Source organism: Loxodonta africana, chromosome 20 (genome assembly GCF_030014295.1).
Source record: "Loxodonta africana isolate mLoxAfr1 chromosome 20, mLoxAfr1.hap2, whole genome shotgun sequence".
NCBI classification, from domain to species: Eukaryota; Metazoa; Chordata; class Mammalia; order Proboscidea; family Elephantidae; genus Loxodonta; species Loxodonta africana.
In genome coordinates this window covers 77,247,480-77,267,196 of record NC_087361.1, presented here as the reverse complement: position 1 = coordinate 77,267,196, position 19,717 = coordinate 77,247,480, and the positions used below count along the sequence as shown (strand labels likewise).

General features: G+C 36.4%; 1 protein-coding gene and 1 long non-coding RNA gene across 22 annotated transcripts in view; one reads left to right on the top strand and one right to left on the bottom strand.

The window, feature by feature from the left end:
• PTPRC (protein tyrosine phosphatase receptor type C) overlaps positions 1-4,305 on the top strand; it is a 136,699-nt gene extending 132,394 nt beyond the window's left edge. For all 10 annotated transcript variants that reach the window (XM_023548249.2, XM_023548247.2, XM_023548245.2 and 7 more), the window contains 4 exons: positions 215-337; positions 555-730; positions 2,209-2,344; positions 3,751-4,305. In XM_023548249.2, coding sequence (XP_023404017.1) covers positions 215-337; positions 555-730; positions 2,209-2,344; positions 3,751-4,026 — 711 coding nt within the window. In that variant the 3' untranslated portion in view covers positions 4,027-4,305. The remainder of the gene's footprint in view (positions 1-214; positions 338-554; positions 731-2,208; positions 2,345-3,750) is intronic.
• Positions 4,247-19,717, bottom strand: part of LOC111750700 (uncharacterized) — a 231,195-nt gene continuing 215,724 nt past the window's right edge. For 9 of the 12 annotated variants that reach the window (XR_010318764.1, XR_010318763.1, XR_010318762.1 and 6 more), the window contains 4 exons: positions 16,502-16,560; positions 16,107-16,263; positions 14,489-14,659; positions 4,247-11,979 (listed from right to left, as the gene is read on the bottom strand). This is a non-coding gene — a long non-coding RNA (uncharacterized LOC111750700). The remainder of the gene's footprint in view (positions 11,980-14,488; positions 14,660-16,106; positions 16,264-16,501; positions 16,561-19,717) is intronic. The other 3 variants (XR_010318765.1, XR_010318770.1, XR_010318768.1) reach the window with 3 other exon arrangements.

The following is a 19,717-nucleotide window of genomic DNA, read 5'->3' as shown; positions in this document are numbered from 1 at the left end:
AAAAGGAAACATCATGTACTTGTTAAATGATTCCCCAAAATACTTAAAATTGATTTGGGGCTTCAATTTTAGAATACAATTGATAATTTTCATTTAAGAAGAGAGAGAGAGAAGAATGAAGAGAAAGAGAGAAGAAGGAAAAAGTCCTCCAAATAATTTAAATACCAAGCAGAACACATGTAGAAGTTGTTGAGCCATGTTCTTTCTTATCTAGGAAACCTGTGCTCAGTACTGGGGAGAAGGAAAGCAAACGCATGGAGATACAGAAATTGAGATGAAAGACACAAACACATCTTCAGCTTATACCCTCCGTGAATTTGAACTGAGACATGGCAAGGTATATAACCAGTTTCGGGAGTGTATATCTGTGATGTAATCGATCTGGTAGCAAAACTAATACGAATAACTCCATGAAAGCAAACAACTGTCTAGATAATATTTCAGAATTAATTTCTTAAATGACTTAAATGAAAGTAGTTTTGAAGAAAATGTATCTGATTATGTAATGTACTGCATTTCACTTGAGTTAATTCTCCCTTCACTTCTGATTTTAGCGGAAAGATACCAGAACCGTGTATCAGTATCAGTATCATAACTGGAAAGCAGAACTTCCTGCAGAACCCAAAGAATTAATCTCTATGATTCAGAGCCTCAAACAAAAACTTCCCAAGAGGAAATCCACTGAAGGGAATAAGAATCACAGGAATGTGCCTCTCCTCATTCACTGCAGGTGGGTGGGGTTTGATAACGTATGCTCTAAAACTCATCCTAAAGTTGCTGTTCTGGGTCGCACTTCCTCTTAAATTCTCTTTATGAATTTGACCACAGTGAAAGTCTCTTATGGAGTAATCATGCTTTCATTTATGCTTCCATTGGCATAAATGTTTTAGAAGCGTAATAGACATTGTATTACAGTGCAATAAATTTAGATTGTGAATTCCTTAATACTCAATATCATATCATCTTTGATTCTGCAGTACCTGAAATTGAGCCTGGAATGTAATGTGTTCTGAATGAATGAATGAAAGGATATATGGACTAATAGGTGCATGAATATTATACTTAATACATCCTTATTAATTCATCCACTCTATTAGATGTTACAGAGTCCAGAGGTGTTTTGCCTTCAATAAATATATCTTAAATTACATATTAACTGAAATCTCAATGGTTAGCAACTTTGATTTTTAACCTATCTTTTAATTTTCTAAACTGACCCAAAAGGCAAAGATTTGAATAATGTAAGTAATAATACTTGATTGATTAGTTTCTGTTATTCAGACTCTTAAACATCAACTGTAATATGCATACATACCACCTTCAATAAGAGATTAAAAGAAGGATGCATAATATAAAACATTTACAGGAAAAATATTAAAGTAAAATGAGAAAGGTAAATCTAGTAAAATGCTTTTAGAATTTTTGAGAAAGCCTCATTATTATTACTTTTGGGATTACATATATTAGAATCAAGTTCTTAGAGAAATATACCTTTTAGCATTTGTTTGAGGTCTCAAAGGTGAAATTTATATAGGAAAAAAGTTGAAGAAGAGGAATTTAGGTTTTAAAACTACATGCATTTCTTAAGATACAGTGAATAAAATATCCAGTTCCTAACATATTCCTTAAATTGAATCTTTATTGTAACGTTTTGTACCTCTCATAGTTTGATAAATCACTTGGTTGACCTATTTCTAATTGCATCAGGTGGCACTTTCTTACTGAAGCAGAAGTGGAAACATAAGCGGAAAGTGGCAGGGAGGTAGAAGAGTGAAGGAGAAACACATTTAGTCTAGAAATTTACGTAATATAAAGTCTAATATTTCTGGCTCCATCAGTTTCTAACCATGTCATTTTCTGCACTAAGTCTCAGTTTCTTCATTTATTAAATTGGAATTAAGATATTTGACCTAACAATTTCATTGTAAATAAAAATGCATTAAAATCCATACAGTACTAAAGAGAAGAAAGTATATTTTTAAAGCCAAAGACAAAGAATTTTTCAACTATAGGATTATTGTATTTCTAAATGGAAAAAGTTTGTCCAAAAGTGGATTTAGTAATTTGACTTTTAAAGATATTGGAATAAAATCAGTATTATAAATGTGTTTTGGAAAATATTCTCTATTTTAATTTTTAATCAAATACCACTTCCTCATCCAAAAGAAGAATTACGTTCCTTTTTTCCCCCTTTTCTTCCATTTGTAGGGATGGATCTCAGCAAACAGGAGTATTTTGTGCCTTATTAAATCTCTTGGAAAGTGCAGAAACAGAAGAGGTGATAGATGTTTTTCAAGTAGTAAAATCTCTGCGTAAAGCCAGACCAGGAATGGTCTCCTCCTTTGTAAGTATACATCACCACTGGTTGTAACGTGTTTTGCATTTTTATTTTGGCAGTTTTCTTCAATATTCTTTTCTATTCTTCTTTCTTGCTTTGATTTTTTACATGGTAATTTGTATTGAATTGTTGTCAATATTAATAAGAGAACTAACTAGAGTTTGCTTGAAATTTTTTGTTGTAGTTTATGAAAAATATTTTATCCGTTTCCTAAAATGCTCATGAATTTCCTAACCTTTAATCCCACATCTCATATAGGGTCTCTATGAGTGGGAATCAACTCGATGGTAGTGGGTTTGTTTTGTTTTGGGGAATCCCTCGTCAAGTAATATTGTTGAATAAGAGATGACCCCAAAACATTGTATTTCAATATTGATCAGTGGTATGGCTCTGCTGGTCTAATCAGGCTCAGCCAGTTTGCACCAAGGTCACTCATATGCCTGCCATCAGCTAATGGTTCCCCTGGGGTCTGGCTTGTGTAAATTGATCTCAGTTGCCTGTTGGCTGGCAATTGGCTTGCATTTAGCTATAGCAACAGCCATGCCTGGGCCATGTTCCTCCCTTCATCCAGGATGCTGAGCTTATTCACATAAAGGTGGCCAAAGTTCAAGAGGGAGAATGGAAGTGTGTAAGACCTACCTCTTGAGGCCCTGGCTTGGAAGTGGGACAAGATTTCCTCTGCATTCTAGAAGCCAAACAAGTCACAAGGCCAGCCCAGATTCAACGCCATACTTGTTAAAGGGTCTAAAAGTCCCATTGCAAAGAGTGTAGATACAGAAAGGATATAAGTGTGGCATTTTTGTAATTATTCTACCATGTATTCTCTATGAGTGGTAGAAACCATTAGAGGATAGTCTGGAAATTAATAATTATTCACAATATAAATGTAATCACTCACTAAAATATATGCAGCTTTTAATTATGTATCACATTGGGCTTGCACATATTGATTTAAGAGATGTATGGAGTGCCTGCTATGTGCTCTTGCCATCAAGAGGCTCTAGATACTTACTACATAATGTAGAAAGTGAAGTAACAGAAGAGGGCACTTAAATCGTCAGGTGATTCCTGTTCAGATTCTTAAATGACGTGTGGGTGTTAGCCAAGAGGATAAGCACTACAGCAAAAGTGGCATCATGGGTAAAGGTATGGCATTAGAAACCACATGACAGATGAGACAAATTGACACTAGTCTGGTGTTGCTAGAAGGCAAATTTTGAATAGTACCCTATGGTCATTCCTTTAGAGCTGTACGGAGACTAAGCCATTCAGAATGTGCTTTATATCAGAATATATCGGAGTAGCTTTATGTCATCTAGTAGTTTCACAGGTCAGTGATGAGTCTTGCTCATTTTATCTGACATAAAATTAATTATGTAAACTCTCTTCATATGATTTCTTTCCTTTACTAGGAGCAATACCAATTCCTGTATGATATCATTGCCAGCACTTACCCTGCCCAGAATGGACAAATAAAGAAAGGCAACAAACAAGAAGATAAAGTTGAATTTGATAATGAAGTGGACAAACCAAAGCAGGATGTGAATTCTATTAGTCCCCTTGGTGCCGCGGATAAGACCCAGGAAGGAAACAAAGAGGCTGAAGGTCCTGAACCCACGAGTGGCACCGAGGAACCAGAAAATTCTGCCAATGGCCCTACGAATTCAGCTTTAACCCAAAGTGCATAGGAAAAGACGCAAATGAGGCAACTGAAAGCCTCCCTCCCTCTTAGCTGTTATTTCTATTTTTCTAGAAGTAGGGAGAGGAAACTAGGTATATGGTGGAGTAACATAGTGTGTTGGACCAGTGTTTGTGGGGAACTTCTATTTTTAATACTGTGGAAAAATATTTAAGGTGGTTTTCTGAAATGTTTTGTACAGTCTTTTTCTTATTTTAATTTTTTTTCTATCCAGCAAAAACAGCTTTGCAGTCTTTGCATGTATGTATGAGTGTGAGACAGAGAAAAAGAGAGAACTTTCTAGTGCTCTCTAAATGCTCTTGAGAAGCTTTGCCATTTTGTTTTCATGAAGGATAAAACACACAGTTCTTAATGGAAGCGTTAACTTAGGTTGAGAGATTTACCTTCTAAATCATAAATAGCGTGTGGGCTGTGTGTGAGAACAACATGTATATTTCTAGAATGACCTCAAGATGTCCTCATTGTCCTACTCATATATATCTTATAGTTTACTGCTTCACTTCTAGAGATGGCATGTAGAAGTGGTGTGTGAGTGCATAGGTACTACCAGAAGGTTAACTAAATTAACATTGGGAAACCCTAGACTCCGTGTATAGGCATTTAGTACAGTATCTCCTCCAGCTCACGTTGTCATCCAATTTAAAATTTCATGTGAGCGTATCTTCTTGTCTTCACATTGTGTTTACAATTTTGCAACATATATACTTCTCTGTATAATATGTGAAATGTATTCCTTAATGTTTTTGGCCAAAAAATTATGTTTGTGAAATTCAGTAAACTTAAATAAACATCTTTAAAACCAACAAATATTTTATATATGTATATATTAAAATTCATAGGATTAAAATAAAAGCATGCAAATTTATTTGTGCTAAATATTTGCCTAGGAAGCATAAAATGGCTATTTTCACAGAATTCAACATGGATATGAGAAATACAGTATGGCATGTGATTATTTTCCATGTGAAAGTTTGTCCTAGATTTTCACTGAAGTGTGTTTACTTTGAATTTCTAAAATGCCTAGACTGCTTTTTATAAGGAATGGCTATTAATCAACCTATCACGATATAATCCAGGCATCGTCTTTTATTGTACATAAGTCATTTCATGTGCTGTATGTTTATATACATAATATGGAAGCGCGCATTAAAATACAGTTTCCATTCAATTTAAAACATTGGTAGAGAGCTCTTTTATAGTTACCCATTTTTTGAAAAGCCTCATAGTCTTAAAAATTGTTTAGGAGCTAGAAGAAACCTCCAGAATAGTGGTATTTTCCAAAGAAATAATAAAAACAACTGCTTTTGGTGGATTCTGTATGAGCTTATTACATTTGTCACATACTACCTTTAGGTTTGGTTTTATTTTCTACAACTCCACTCCCTTGACTGATTTTAAATATCTTGAGCTATACGTCATCATTTCTTTCCATTCAACTCATTGACTTTGGGTTCACGCTCTTAATTCTTTTATTATTATGTTCACGCAATTAGCAATTAATCCTTATATTGTATAGAACCTTACCCTTATTAACTCATGAAGAGAAGTGACTATTAGAATGAAGCAACAGTTCCTAATTTATATGAAGGCTACTTATTAGCAAGAAAAGGGAATTGGGAACCATCAATTATGGGTGCCAGAAAGAAAGAAAGCTTGCTTTTACTTCTCTCATCAGTCACTTGAATGCTTGTGCCTCAGTTTCTCCTATTGAAACTTGGTCGGTGGTATTCATTAGAGAGCGTAGTTAAAATTTATAGTTCTCACATTCACTAGTCCCACATGATGGGTCTGTTTTACCTGTAAATTCCTTCAAAATACCAGCACAAAAAGTTTTCAATTTTAAACACCTACAAGTTTGCCTCAGATTGCAGCTGCATGTGGCAATTCCTACACGCGGGATGTTTTGTGTTTTAAATGTATATTTTCTACCGGAATCTGTCCTTTCAATGTTACAAAATAAATACCTAGAAACTTGCTATTAGTTTAAGAAGGACGCTGGAAAAATTTTTTTTTTCCTGCAAATGGGTAGTTGTCATAAAAGAAGAGATAAAGTAGTGTCTCAGAAGGTCCATCACACTGTGAGAAATACATCAACTGGAAAGAGAGGTCCGCTGCACTGGAACATGGAATTCTTTTATACGTCTATGATTTTTATCTTAAAAAGAAAATAAGTGAAGCACACACCTAAGACTATGGATTGTATTCCTCAGGAATCTGTCATGAGATATAAAATATTTATTTTCTAGAATTTAGCTCTGCCCTCAAAAATTCCAAGACCTAGTCAGAAAAATTAAGCAAAAAACTCCAACTTAATAAAATCTCATCCGTTTTTAGGGGAAAGGCCCTGGATCTCATTGTAAGTCTTTTGGGGGAAGAAAGAGACTGATACATTTCTTTTTTTAAGTTTATTTTATTTCTGTTACCAGAATTCACTGGGAACAAAAGATACATTCAGTCTTGTAAAACTTCAGCTCCCGTCATTAATTTTGTATGTAAGCAAAAAAGTAAAAATTTGCAGGAAAGAGATATATATTTTAATATCATCTTGTAGTGGTAAAACTGTGATTAACTGAAAGTCTTTGCACTGGTACTTTAAAAAACTGTAAGCCTGCATTCAGAACTCTAATATTCACACATTGAAATTTTAATACCTGTTTTTGTCCTTTTCCCCCTAAAACATTGAATGTAAAGTTTATTCTTTCTTACAACTAACTGGGCCTGATCCTAATATTTAATTACATGAGAAATTTATTATAAAACATTTTCATTGCATCATATTAAAACCAAAAAACCAAACCCATTGCAGTCGAGTCAATTCTGACTCAGCGATCCTACAGGACAGAGTAGAACTCCCTCATAGAATTTCCAAGGAGCACCTGGTAGATTCGAACTTCCGACCTTTTGGTCAACAGTTGTAGCGCTTAACCACTAGGCTATCAGGGTTTCCACCATGTTAAAGCCAAAAAAGCTAAACCCACTGCTATTGAGTCGATTCCGACTCATAGCAATCTATAGGACAGAGTAGAACTGCCCGATAGAGTTTCCAAGGAGCGCCTGGCAGATTCAAACTGCTGACCTCTCGGTTGGCAGCCGTACCGCTTAACCGTTACGCCAGGGTTTCCTCCGCCATATTAGGTCTAAAAAGATGGGTGGTACTTGCTCCCCAGCTAATTATAAGCTGCTTCTTATAATGAAGAGCTTAAAACGAACAACTTCAAGGAAATGATTATCTGTTGAATAGAAAAGGGTTTGCTTTCATTCTTCTAGACATATTTTACAACTGGAAGGATCTAAAGATTCTTCAAAGAGACATATTCCAAAAAGGGCTTTTTTCTTTCCTGTTCCGAATAAAAAGATTTATTCTTCTAAGGGTCCATTTTCTGTAATCATTCTTTTGTAAACCTCTTTACATTTCCATCTTTCTGAACCAAAAATTATGGAGAATTTTTGATTAATATATGTAGGGCTTTTAAGAGTTTTCGGTCATTTACAGCAAATGAATTCTTATTTTTGCTGAGATCCCCTAAAGACAGGCTATTTTTTCCTAGTTACTCATGGTTACTTTCTCCCTGATGGCTTGAAGTTTGGTTGTCAGATAAGCTTGCCTCATGCAATATTTGGGACATGTTCATACTATAAAATTAGCCGTTAATTAGCCAAAATTCAAATTCAGCTGGGCATCCTGTATATTTATTTACCAAAGCAAACAACTCTAACATGGAGGAATTTGCAATGTATATTTCATTTAAAAGAGCATTTGATGCATGTGTTTTGATGGTTATTCTTGGTCAAAACTTCAGTATTTTCATCCAGCATGTGAAAATATAACCTCTCTTCCTAATAAGTGGGATCCTGGGAAGAAAAGGTTACATGAAATTATTTTGACTAATATACAAATAGGAGCTTAAAAGATCAATAGTAACTCAATCAAAAGGCATAGTTCCTGTATCCTCACTTAAAATAAAAATTATTCTTATTATTATAATATTTATTGGGAGACTCTAGGTGGTGCAAAGGGTTAATGTGCTCAGCTGCTAACCAAATGGTGGGAGGTTTAAGTCTATCATAGGCACCTCGGAAGAAAGGCCTGGTGATCTACTTCTGAAGAATCAGCCACTGAAAACCCTAAAGTAATGGAGAATTTTATCTTAATAAATAACGAAATGTTCTGGTTTGTAAACTTGTTTAATTTATTGCAAGGTAGTTGTCTTAGTTATCTAGTGCTGCTAACAGAAGTACCACAAGTGAATGGCTTTAATAAACAGAAATTTATTCTATCACACTTTGTTGTTGTTGTTAGGTGCTGCTGAGTCGATTTCAACTCATAGCAACCCTATGCACAACAGAATGAAACACTGTCAGTCCTGCGCCATCCTCGTAGTTGTTGCTATGCTTGAGCCCAAACAATACATCTCGTTGAGGGTCTGCCTCTTTTTTTGCTGACCCCGTACTTTGCCAAGCATGTTGTCTTTCTCTAGGGATTGATCCCTCCTGATAATGTGTCCAAATTCTGTGAGACATAGTCTCCCCATCCTGGCTTCTAAGGAGCGTTCTGTTTGTACTTCTTCCAAGACAGACTTGTTCGTTCTTTTGGCAGTCCATGGTATATTCAGTGTTTTTCACCAACACCAAAATTCAAAGGGGTCAATTCTTCAGTCTTCCTTATTCATTGTCCAGCTTCTGCATGCATATGAGGCGAATGAACACACCATGGGTTGGGTCAGGTGCACCTTAGTCCCCAAGGTGACATCTTTGCTTTTCAACACTTTAAAGAGGTGTTTTGCAGCCGATTTACCCAATGCAATGCGTATTTTAATTTCTTGACTGCTGCTTCCATGGGTGTTGATTGTGGATTCAAGTATAATGAAATCCTTGACAACCTTCATCTTTCCTCTGTTTATCATGATGTTGCTTATTGGTCCAGTTGTGAGGGTTTTTGATTTCTTTATGTTGAGGTGTAATCCATAAAGAAGGCTGTGGTCTTTGATCTTCATCAGGAAGTGCTTCAGGTCCTCTTCACTTTCAGCAAGCAAAGTTGTGTCATCTGCATAATGCAGGTAGTTAATGAGTCTTCCTCCAATCCTGATTCCCCGTTCTTCATATAGTCCAGTTTCTTAGATTATTTACTCAGCATACAGATTGAATAGATATGGTGAAAGGATACAATCCTGAGGCACACCTTTCCTGACTTTAAACCACTCAGTATCCCCTTGTTCTTTTTGAACAACTGCCTCTTAATCTCTGTAGAGTTTCTTCATGAGCACAATTAAGTGTTCTGGAATTCCCATTCTTCACAATATTATCCATAATTTGTTATGATCCACACAGTCAAATGCCTTTGCACAGTCAATAAAACACAGGTAAACATCCTTCTGGTACTCTCTGCTTTCAGCCAGGATCCATCTGACATCTGCAATGATTTCTCTGGTTCCACGTCCTCTTCTGAATCCGGACTGAATTTCTGGCAGTTTCCTTTTAATATACTGCTGCAGCAACTTTTGAATGATCTTCAGCAAAATTTTGCTTGCATGTGATATTAATGATATTGTTTGATAATTTCTGCATTCGTTTTGATCACCTTTCTTGGGGATAGGCATAAATATGGATCTCTTCCAGTTGGTTGGCCAGGTAGCTGTCTTCCAGATTTCGTGGCATAGACAAGTAAGCACTTCCAATGCTAGATCCATTTGTTGAAATATCACCATTGATATTCCATCGATTCCTGGAGACTTGTTTTTTGCCAATGACTTCAGTGCACCTTGAACTTTTTCCTTTGGTACCATCAGTTCCTGATCATATGCTACCTCAATATCATAGAAGTTAAGATTTCCAACACATAGGATAATTACATCAGATCACAAAATGAAGGACCACCATACCACACAATACCGGGAATCATGGCCTAGCCAAGTTGACACGTATTTTTTGGGGTGGTCACAACTCAATTTATAACAGTAGTCATGGCAAGGCACACATGTAAGCCCTGAAGACATTCATTTAGCATTAGAGCATCAAAATGAACAATTATAATTTTAGTTTAAAAGTTAGAGCCCAAGTCTTCAGACTTCGGGCTTTTACCTTTAACTAGTGGCCTCGGGGAGGAGACTTGAGTGCCCCTCAAACTGAAAAGAGGTCCCGAGGAGCTAGGGTTCGAGGTCAGTTGTGATGAGCAGTAATCTCAGCAGGCTTCTCAGTCTTAAGACAGAGAGTCAGAAAGATTTTTTGCTTTTGTCTTCTTCTCCGAAAATGAGCAGAAACCCATGGGTTTATATACCCTGTGTGCTCTTGCGTTCAACTATAACTGGTATGTTTTATTGCCAATTAAAGAATTGTTGTATGACATATTTATGTCATGTTTATTGCCAATTAGGGAGTTGTTATGTGGCATATTTATATTCTTGTCTGCTACATGGCTTAAGGCCAAGTTAATTAATTAAAAATTATGGGCATTGTTTAGTGACATATTTATGTTTTGTTAACTTATAGAGATTTGATTAACGTTACATTCTATTATCACAGAGTGCAGGTGCACAGCCCAATTTCAGAAAGTTATTTAGGACCTCCTTCACATGTTTCTATTATCGTATTTTCAAAGTTAAACAACTTTCTAGCAACTTATAGTTAATGGTTAGAGAGCCTTATAGAAATATGTATGTTTCTAATTCTTATTATTTAGAATTTCACACCATAAGTTACTTATATGTAGATGTTTAAAAGCATTATAAAAACATCATAAAAGTGTAAAAAGCATTATAGAAACATACATAATAGTGAGTTACACATTTGTTTTAAGAACATTGAAGAATCAGATGTGATTTGAGAGTATACAGAAAGCACACATACCACCTACGGAGCACAGTTCTATTCTGACACACATGGGGTCACCGTAAGTAGGAATCTACTTGATGACATCTTCTTCTTCTTCTTTTTTAACATTTATTGAGGCACAGTACATGCCAGATACTGTTTAAATTACTTTACCAGCGTTTGTTTCTCAAAATGACTTTTACGCAGCAGATTTTCTTACTGCCTCCATTTTGTAGATGCAGAAGCCGAGGCTTAGAAAAGTTTGGTACCTTGTGTATTACTACTAAGTGGCAAAATCAGGATTTGAACTGGCACCACAGGCTGTGTTCATAACCTGCTATTTTGCTTTCCTGAGCATCAACTTTGTTCATATATTTTAAAAATTACTTGAAAAACAACTTGAATTTATTTTCTGCTTTTCTTTTACTCCATGATTAAAACAAGAAGAAAAATAAAACTGTAATATACCCTCTCCATTATACTGCACAAGATAGTAAGCTTAGCTGAACTCATAGCATTGAAGTTATTATACAAAAATAAACACTTTTAAACTTTCATAGGAAAGGATCCTTTCCATAATGCATATAAACCAAGATTTCCTCATCATTACAGTGAGTGTCTGGAAGTAAAATAAAACAATACATCACAAATGTCATTGTTGCATTGTCTCTCAATTTGGTAATCAGAGCAAGTTCTCACTGTTTGGATCCCATTTCAGTGTGTTTGTCAGAGGACCCATCAATCAGTATCTTAAACAAGTTAACAGGGCAGTATAAAGTGCGAAGCATATTTATAGAGATTTAAAAAAAAAAAAAATCCCATTGCCATTGAGTCAATTCTGACTCATACGCACACTATAAGGCAGAGTAAAACTGCCCCATAGCGTTTCCAGGAAGCGCCTGGTGGATTTGAACTGCTGGTCTTTTGGTTAACAGTCCAACGCTTAACCACTACATGACTCACTTTACCTAGAGTGGCAAAGGGAGCCCCTGGAGCTCTATTCTTTGAATGAAGCTGCACCAAACTGAGAATGCCAGGGAACTGGGGAGACACTATAAAATAGTGCAGGTGTGTCCTTCTAGAAACTTAGTGCTTTCTTGATTCATTACACCATTTTCCCCAGGAGAAGTTGGACCTGTAGTAGAATTAAAAAAAAAAAAAAATTGTCTTCAACTCCATTCCGACTCATAGTGACCCTATAGGACAGAGTAGAATTTCCCCATAGGGTTTCCAAGGAGTGCCTGGAGGATTTGAACTGCTGACCTTTTGGTTAGCAGACGTATCTCTTAACCACTATGCCACCAGGGTTCCCAACCTCCAGTAGAATTATATTTAATTTTTCAGAGAAGAGGAACTTGTTGGATCAGATAATATCTCTCGTGTATAGCAGGCAAATCAGGGCCAGAGAGACTGGTGTTCTGACAAGCAATAAAAAGTATTATCTTAAAGTTTTTAGATTATGTGATCTTACATGTTTTTCATGCACATTCTGTGAAGTGGAAGAAGTTGTGGCATGAGGAAAAGCAGTAACCTGCCCACTGTTAACATATGAGCTAAAAGGCGGGCTAGAATCTGGTCATCCTCAGAAAGCATCAATCATTGGTTAACACAGGCTCAGGGTAAGGGTTCCCTTATGGCCCCCTTAGTACCTTCATGCTGAGAATGTTTATGCGCAATCAGTAATTCATATTTGTCATTAATTCAGACTCTACTACTGAACTACATTTCAGGGATTTTGTCATATGTGAACATCCTAAATTACAGAACAGAAAGGGAAGAAAGGGATCATTAGATTTCTAAGAAATTAGCAGGAAGCAAACCCCTCTTATAAAGGAGTTTCCATTTATGTTTAATTATTTGTTCTCATTACATTGACAACTTAACCTAAAGCCAGGGATGGAAACCAAGAAATATGAAGAAGGTTTAAAGCTAAAAGTTCAAGGATGTTTGTCAGAATTAGCAGGAGGGGAAAAAAAAAAAAACAAAAAACCTTTCTCAAGGATATCTAGTACCTTCTTTGAGTTACTTTGAATTGACTTGGTCAATAAATCTCCCATCCTTTTTCACACACATGGTGGAACATTATAGACATTAGCAATCATTCTAGAACATTTTGGCATTATTATTTTGACACTGTTCTTTAAAAACATGCATTTTTGGCCCTACACTCTTCTTTTCCCTCTTGGATACGTTCTGATTAGCTTATTAACTCTTTAATAATCCTCCTGATCTTTGCCCTAGAAGCTGCAACTTGATTCTGACCCCTGACCGTTTTGGAACCCCTCATCCCAAAGAAAGCGAAGACTTTACAAAGGACCACACTTACTTCAACCTACCAGAAGCATTTTCTTTCCATTGATTGATAGTCACATAAATCTTGTGAGAAAATACACACCATGCTATAAACGCAGTCATTTTCAGTCTGGATTTTTCAGTATGTGTGCAAATGTGTGTGTGTTTCCTGAGATAGTCTGATGTTTCCCATCTGGACTCACAGTTGGTTTCAGTTTTTTAAAATGATTTCTTAAATGAAACAAGCTGTATTTTGTAAATAAAACACGCTTTGGTTGTTTTCTTTTTGTTTAAAGTAGCATTAAATCATGGAAGTCAAATGTCTCTTTGATGAGAGTCAGTGGGAAATAAACTCTATTTGTTCATTTCAAGAGGTAGAAAAATATTTGTTCACAATTTAAATGCAGGAAGTTAAAAAAGGTCGAAATCAGGCAAATCAATGTTTACTCAGATTACTCAAACCAACTAAGTTTCTCTCCAAAGACTTTTACAGCGTGGTCTAGTTCAATGTCCTGTAGTGATTCCGAAAGAAGATGAATTTCAGAAAGAATTTATAAATGAGTTTCAGAAATAAAACCAACCTTAGATGTATACAATGTTAAAGGAAGAAATTAATGTATTTAGCATTGCAAGGTGACTCACCTGGAAGGTTATTCCTTATCTAACATAATTATGTGAAGATTTATATATATGATGGTTTTCCAGGAATATGTATCTGAGATTTGTATTTTGTGATCTTATGTAGAAGTTGAAATTGCTACAAGTGTAAGACACATTTTGATGTTAATTTGCAATAGAGAAAAAAAAAATGGGAAGAAATAAGAACTGGGTATGGTCTGGAAGGGAGCACTGGCGGCATAGCTGTTGAGTGCTCAGATGCTAACCGAACAGTTGGCAGCTGCTCCACAGGAGAAAGATGTGCCGGTCTGCTTCCCTAAACATTACAGCCTAGGAAACCCTATGGGGCAGTTCTACTCTGTATTACTAGGTCACTATGAGTCTGAATCAACTTGAGGGTAATGGTTTGGGTTTTTTTGTTGTTGATGGTTGTGGTATGGTCTAGAATTTGTAATTGCTCCGTGGAGAACTCTAGTCCTTCTTCTCATTTTTATTTATTTATTCATTTTTTTTCTGAGCCCTCACTTCCACGACTTGTCCAACAGCATTGTCTATTCCTTCCACCACCTTGGGCTACCTGCACCCCTCCCCAGTTGAGGGTAAGTCTGTATCAGTCAGATTTCTCCTGCCCCTATCCTGTTTCCACCCCTGTTGCTGCTGTCTGGAACCAATTTAAAAATACTTCTTGAATTTTTTTTTTAAAGATTATAGTTTTTTTAAAGTACTTAACTTACCTATTGACATCATTACATATGGATGATGGCCAACTTGATCCAGGACCACAACGTAGTGAGTGAATTTTTCTTTCTTCTAAACTGATCTCCTTTACTATCTACTTTGGTGCTCTTCCAAATGTGAACCATCTCCATGGCTACTTCTTTCACCAAAAGCCATTGACTCTTTTACTAAAAATAAATAAAATAAAATAAACTCCACTGGTCAGAAGAATTCTTCCTCTGCATTTTAAGATATATTACTATCCTACCACAGAAGAGGCTTCCCTCCTTTCTATTAGGCCAAACTCTTCATCTGAGCTCTTTTTGTCTGCTTTTCCAGTAAGCATTGTGCTGTAAAATGGATACATCCTTATGTATAAAAGCAAGCAACATAGAAAAGCACCAATACAAAAGCTAAAACCATTTCAAATCCAAATGAAAAACTGGTCAAAGGAGAACAATAGAGAGTTCACAGAACAACAACTACAGAAAGCCCTCAACTCATGCATACAAGAGAAAGGCAAATTAAAAGTGCATTGAGATACCAGTTCCCAAAGGTAAATATCCATAAGATTGTCCACTCCCTTTGACAGGCCTATGGAGAAATACTCTCACAATTTTACCAGTACAAAATATACAACCCTTATGGAGTCACTATGAATCAGAATCGTCTCAACAGCAATGGGTTTGGTTTTTTGGGTTTTATGGAGGGTAAGGATCCCTGGTGGTGCAATGGTTAAGAGCTCAGCTGCTAATCAAAAAGTTGGCAGTTCGAGTCCACCAGGTACTCCTTGGAAACCCTATGGGGCAGTTCTACTTTGTCCTTATAGGCTCCCTGTGAGTAGGAATCAGCTGGAAGGCAGTGTTTTTGTTTGTTCGTTTTTTGTGTGTGTGCGTAGGGCGATGTGGTAATAACTATCAGATTTATAAATACATTTCACTTTTATCCGGAAATCCCACATCTGGTGATTTATCTTCCAGACATATCTGTTGTTGTATGCCGCAGAGTCGATTCTGACTCATAAAGACTCTATAGGACAGAGTGAAACTGCCCTATAGGGTTTCCTAGGCTGTAATCAGATTGTCAGAGTGGCTGGTGGGTTAGAATAGCAGACCTTTAAGTTTGCAGCCAAGCGCTTAACCATTGCGCCACCAGGGCTCCCTTCCATATCTGTACAGTTACAAATGTAACATGTGCCAATTATTTATTACACTTTGATTTGAAATTGAAAATTACTGGGAACAACACAAGTGTCCATCCATAGGTGACTGGTCAAATAAACTGTGTGCCTCCATTCAATGTGTCCAAAAAAAGAAACTGAGGCCCAGGTTGAGAGACTATGTCACAAAAGTCACTGAGGAATGTGGAATGTACAAAGGAACAGATAAAAAAGAACAAAGGAGACATGGAGGAGACACTAAAAAAACAAACAAACCTGTTGCCATCAAGTTGATTCCGAATCACAGTGACCCCATAGGTCAAAGTGGAACTGCCCCATAGGGTTTCCAAGGAGCAGCACGTGGATTCAAACTGCCTAATTTTATGACCACTGAGCTTTTAACAGTGGTCTTAAAATTGTACGAATTCCCCTTTGTGATGAGACACTTGTTAACCATGAACTTGCTTAAAGTTTACCTGGTGCCAAGAATTTAACTTTACCCAAGGAAATCTGGTTTTCGCCCTTGCTTCTGAGGAAATTATGCTAAAACTTCAGCGTTACCTGAGTAACTGAGATACCTTTATTGTCAAATGAATGAGCACTGGTCAGGCCACAAGTGCCACCAAGTAGATTCTGGAAGGAAGAGAAATAGGAGTCAATTAAGTTATAGTTAGCCAAAAAGTTAATTTTCTACTATTTTCTCCTTTCTCTTTCAGAAGGTCTCTGTAACTAGCCTACTACGAGCTCTTCCTGTTTTTCAGAAGGGAGAGATCTCCCTCTATGCAAAGATTAAGTTCTGGAACAGACCCTATATGCTTCAATTAGTTTGTGCTTCAATTAATTTTTGACAATGAAATAATTTTGAACTTACCTCTAGGGACTGGTGGGAAATGGGATAATGTTTAGAATTTTAAACTGTGGATCTATTATCTGAAAAACATAATAAAATAAAATTTTAAAAAATCACAAATACATCATTCAGGTATAAACATCATTAAATTTTGGTGAATATCATTCCAGTCATTTCTCTATCCATGTAGAAAGGATGAAGAAAAAGAGAGAGAGAGAAGAAAGGAGGGGATAAGGCCAAAAATAAAGATTTTTTTTAGATTAGAAAAAAAATGTAGAGAAATTTAGGATAATAAACATTTGAATATATAGATCATAAGGGAGATCAGATCTTCCTCTTTTTGATTTATTATTTTAATCCATTTGAATTTATTAAGGACAATTCAAAATAATGAATTGTAAAAGAATTTTTTTAGTCTCTAGCTAAATGTTCTTTCTTATGACATGTTAAACGGTTTCACGCTGAACTGAAGGCACACAAAAATCATAACAACTTCAGGACGTTTTACCTTTAGTTAGTGTTATTTATCTTCCTTTTATTAAAGACAATGAATTCTGGAACCCACACTTCCTCCAGTATTGCCTCTCTCCACCTTGTCATGCCTCTCTTATTATATTTTACGAATTTCACAATAGCAAGCTGATTAGTGTTGCATTGGATCTAGTGTAAATTAGTCAAAGCTATCATCCATCTTTTCCGGGCCTTTTTTTTGATCATCCGTCTTTTCCGGGCCCTTTTTTTTTTTTTGGATCATCCGTCTTTTCCGGGCCTTTTTCTTTTTGATCATCCGTCTTTTCTGGGGCTTCTTCATTCCTGAAGGGCCTATTTTTGGTTCATCACTTTTTGTTGTTGTGCCTTCGAGTGGATTCCTACTCATAGCGACTCCATTACCCACTGGCTTAATTTCACTGTATGAAGTGGGCTTTTTTAGATTTTATTTCTAATGGTGTTTCTTTCTGATATTGCATATACGAGAGTGTTTCTGATTGTCTTTATATTTGAAGGACAGCACACAGGAGATATAAAATGTAGGAGTCACATTTTCGATCCCGAAGAGTTTCACAGATTTCCCTTCGCTGAACTCTGCCATCAGTGTTGCCGTGGAAAGGCTGAAGCCGACCCGACGTTTTCCTCTTCTAAGCATTAATTTGTGCTTTCTTCCCTAGATGATCTCATGATTCGTTTTTGATGTTTGAAATTCAGAAACTTTATCCAGCTCAATCTTGGTGCTGATCTTTTCATATGGATTCTTCCTGGGACCCAGGGTACGCTTTCAATCTTTATATTTTGATATTTATTTTTTTTCATGAAAGTTTTCCTTTATTCTATCTTTAAATTTCTCTTCCATACATTTGTTTTTTTCAGGGACATTTTTGAACTTCCACATCCTCCAGAGTCCTTCGGATTTTTAAAGCCATCTCTGGTTTGTTTTCCAGCTTTGACTGTTGCCTTTGAGAACGCTGGTGCCACCTGGTTCCTGATGTTTTGAACCTGAGTTCATTTCCTTTTTCTTTCTGAGATCTTTTAGGATCTACTATTTGTCATCCATGTTTGAAAATTTCAACATAAGGTACCATGACGTGGGCTTTTTATTTTTTTTAATTTCACTGTTTTGGTCACTTTGCAGGTCCTTTCAATATGGAAACTAATGATGTTCAGTCAGTTTGGGGACATTTTCTTATTTTCTTGATGATTTTCATCTTACCCTTTTCTTTTCTCTCAGCTTCCCTTCCTCCTGTCCTCTCTCCCGCCTTCCCTTTCCTCTTCCTCTTCCTCCTCCTCCTTCCTCACATTCCTCCCCTCCTCCTCCTGCTTTTTCTCCTCTCCCCCCACCTCACAGGCATACAATAAGTTTGTGTGTGTGTGTGTGTATGTGTGCTGTGGAGAAGAGTGAGGGTTACCTTTCTTTTTGTACTGAAACTTCAAATTCTCTATTTTTCTTATATTTACATTCCTGTTTGTTTTCTTCTCAAAGAGAGCATTCAACTTAATTTTTCTACCTTCTATTGAGTCTTTCATTCCCTCTAAAATAATATTTTATTTACAACAATTCTTATTTGTTTATTTTCAAGATATTTTATTTCTAAACACCTCAGATTGATACTTAATGATGGGAATATTATGCTCAGCATATTAATTATGTTCTTTTCTTCTTCCAGATATAGTCTTTGTTTTTGTCTGCTTATTTTTTTCTTTGCTCAACTCTAGTTTTTGTTCTTTTCTCATGAGAGATCTTGAACTCTTTTCACTGATTAGTAAACATCTATGCCTTTAAGACACATCCCAAATATCACCAAATCTGTAAATATGTTTTTATTACTGGATCCAGAGTTTATTGATCTCTCTATCATACTTCCATAGCACATTGATGACGACTCTTCACATTCCATTGTAACTTTCTTTTTTACTAGTGTTTTTCTCTGGAGACAGCTCCTCAAACTCAAACATTATGTCTGAAGTAGCTGTGTACCCTTCCTGTAGTAATTTGCAATAGCGGGAACTTTGAATAGTGTTCTTTAAGCATGTTTTAAATGCTATTATAAGAACAAATCACCTTCAGTTTTAGTCAAGAATGTAACGATTTTTTAAGTATAAATTTATATCAATTTAAATAAAATATTTACCATAGATAGTCCTCAATGCTTTCTCAATGAGGAGCTCTGGTGGTGCGGTGGTTAACCATTCGGCTGCTAACCAAAATGTCGGCAGCCTGAATCCACCAGCCATTCCTTCGAATCCATCAGTCGTTCCTTGGAGACCCTATGGGGCAGTTGTACCCTGTCCTATAAGATCACTATGAGTTGGAATCAACTCCACGGCCACGGTTTTTTTTTTGTTGTTGTTGTTTTCTTAATGAAATCACCTACATTTAAGTTCCATGTTTTAGAACTAAGTTGTGTTGTTCTCCTTTGCTCTAGAATTCTTAGCTCTCCACTGGCTGTTTCTAACACCTATGTCGTTGCACATTTTAGCCCCCGTGTCTTTTTTCACCTTAAGAGCTCATGCCTCAGTGTGCTTGTCACTTGTATTTCAAGCACCTGGCACATGTAGGCTCTTGGGACACTTTGGAGAAGGTGATAGGAAGCGGAAGGAAGCACATTCATGGGAGCTTCAGGATCTGCCAGAACCTCCATCCCGGAAGCAGAACTTAATTGATCAGGCAACACTGCAGCCTAGTCACCAGGGAATCTTCCCGTCATCAGACAAGAAGGCAAGAGCTAAGTGAGGGGAATTATG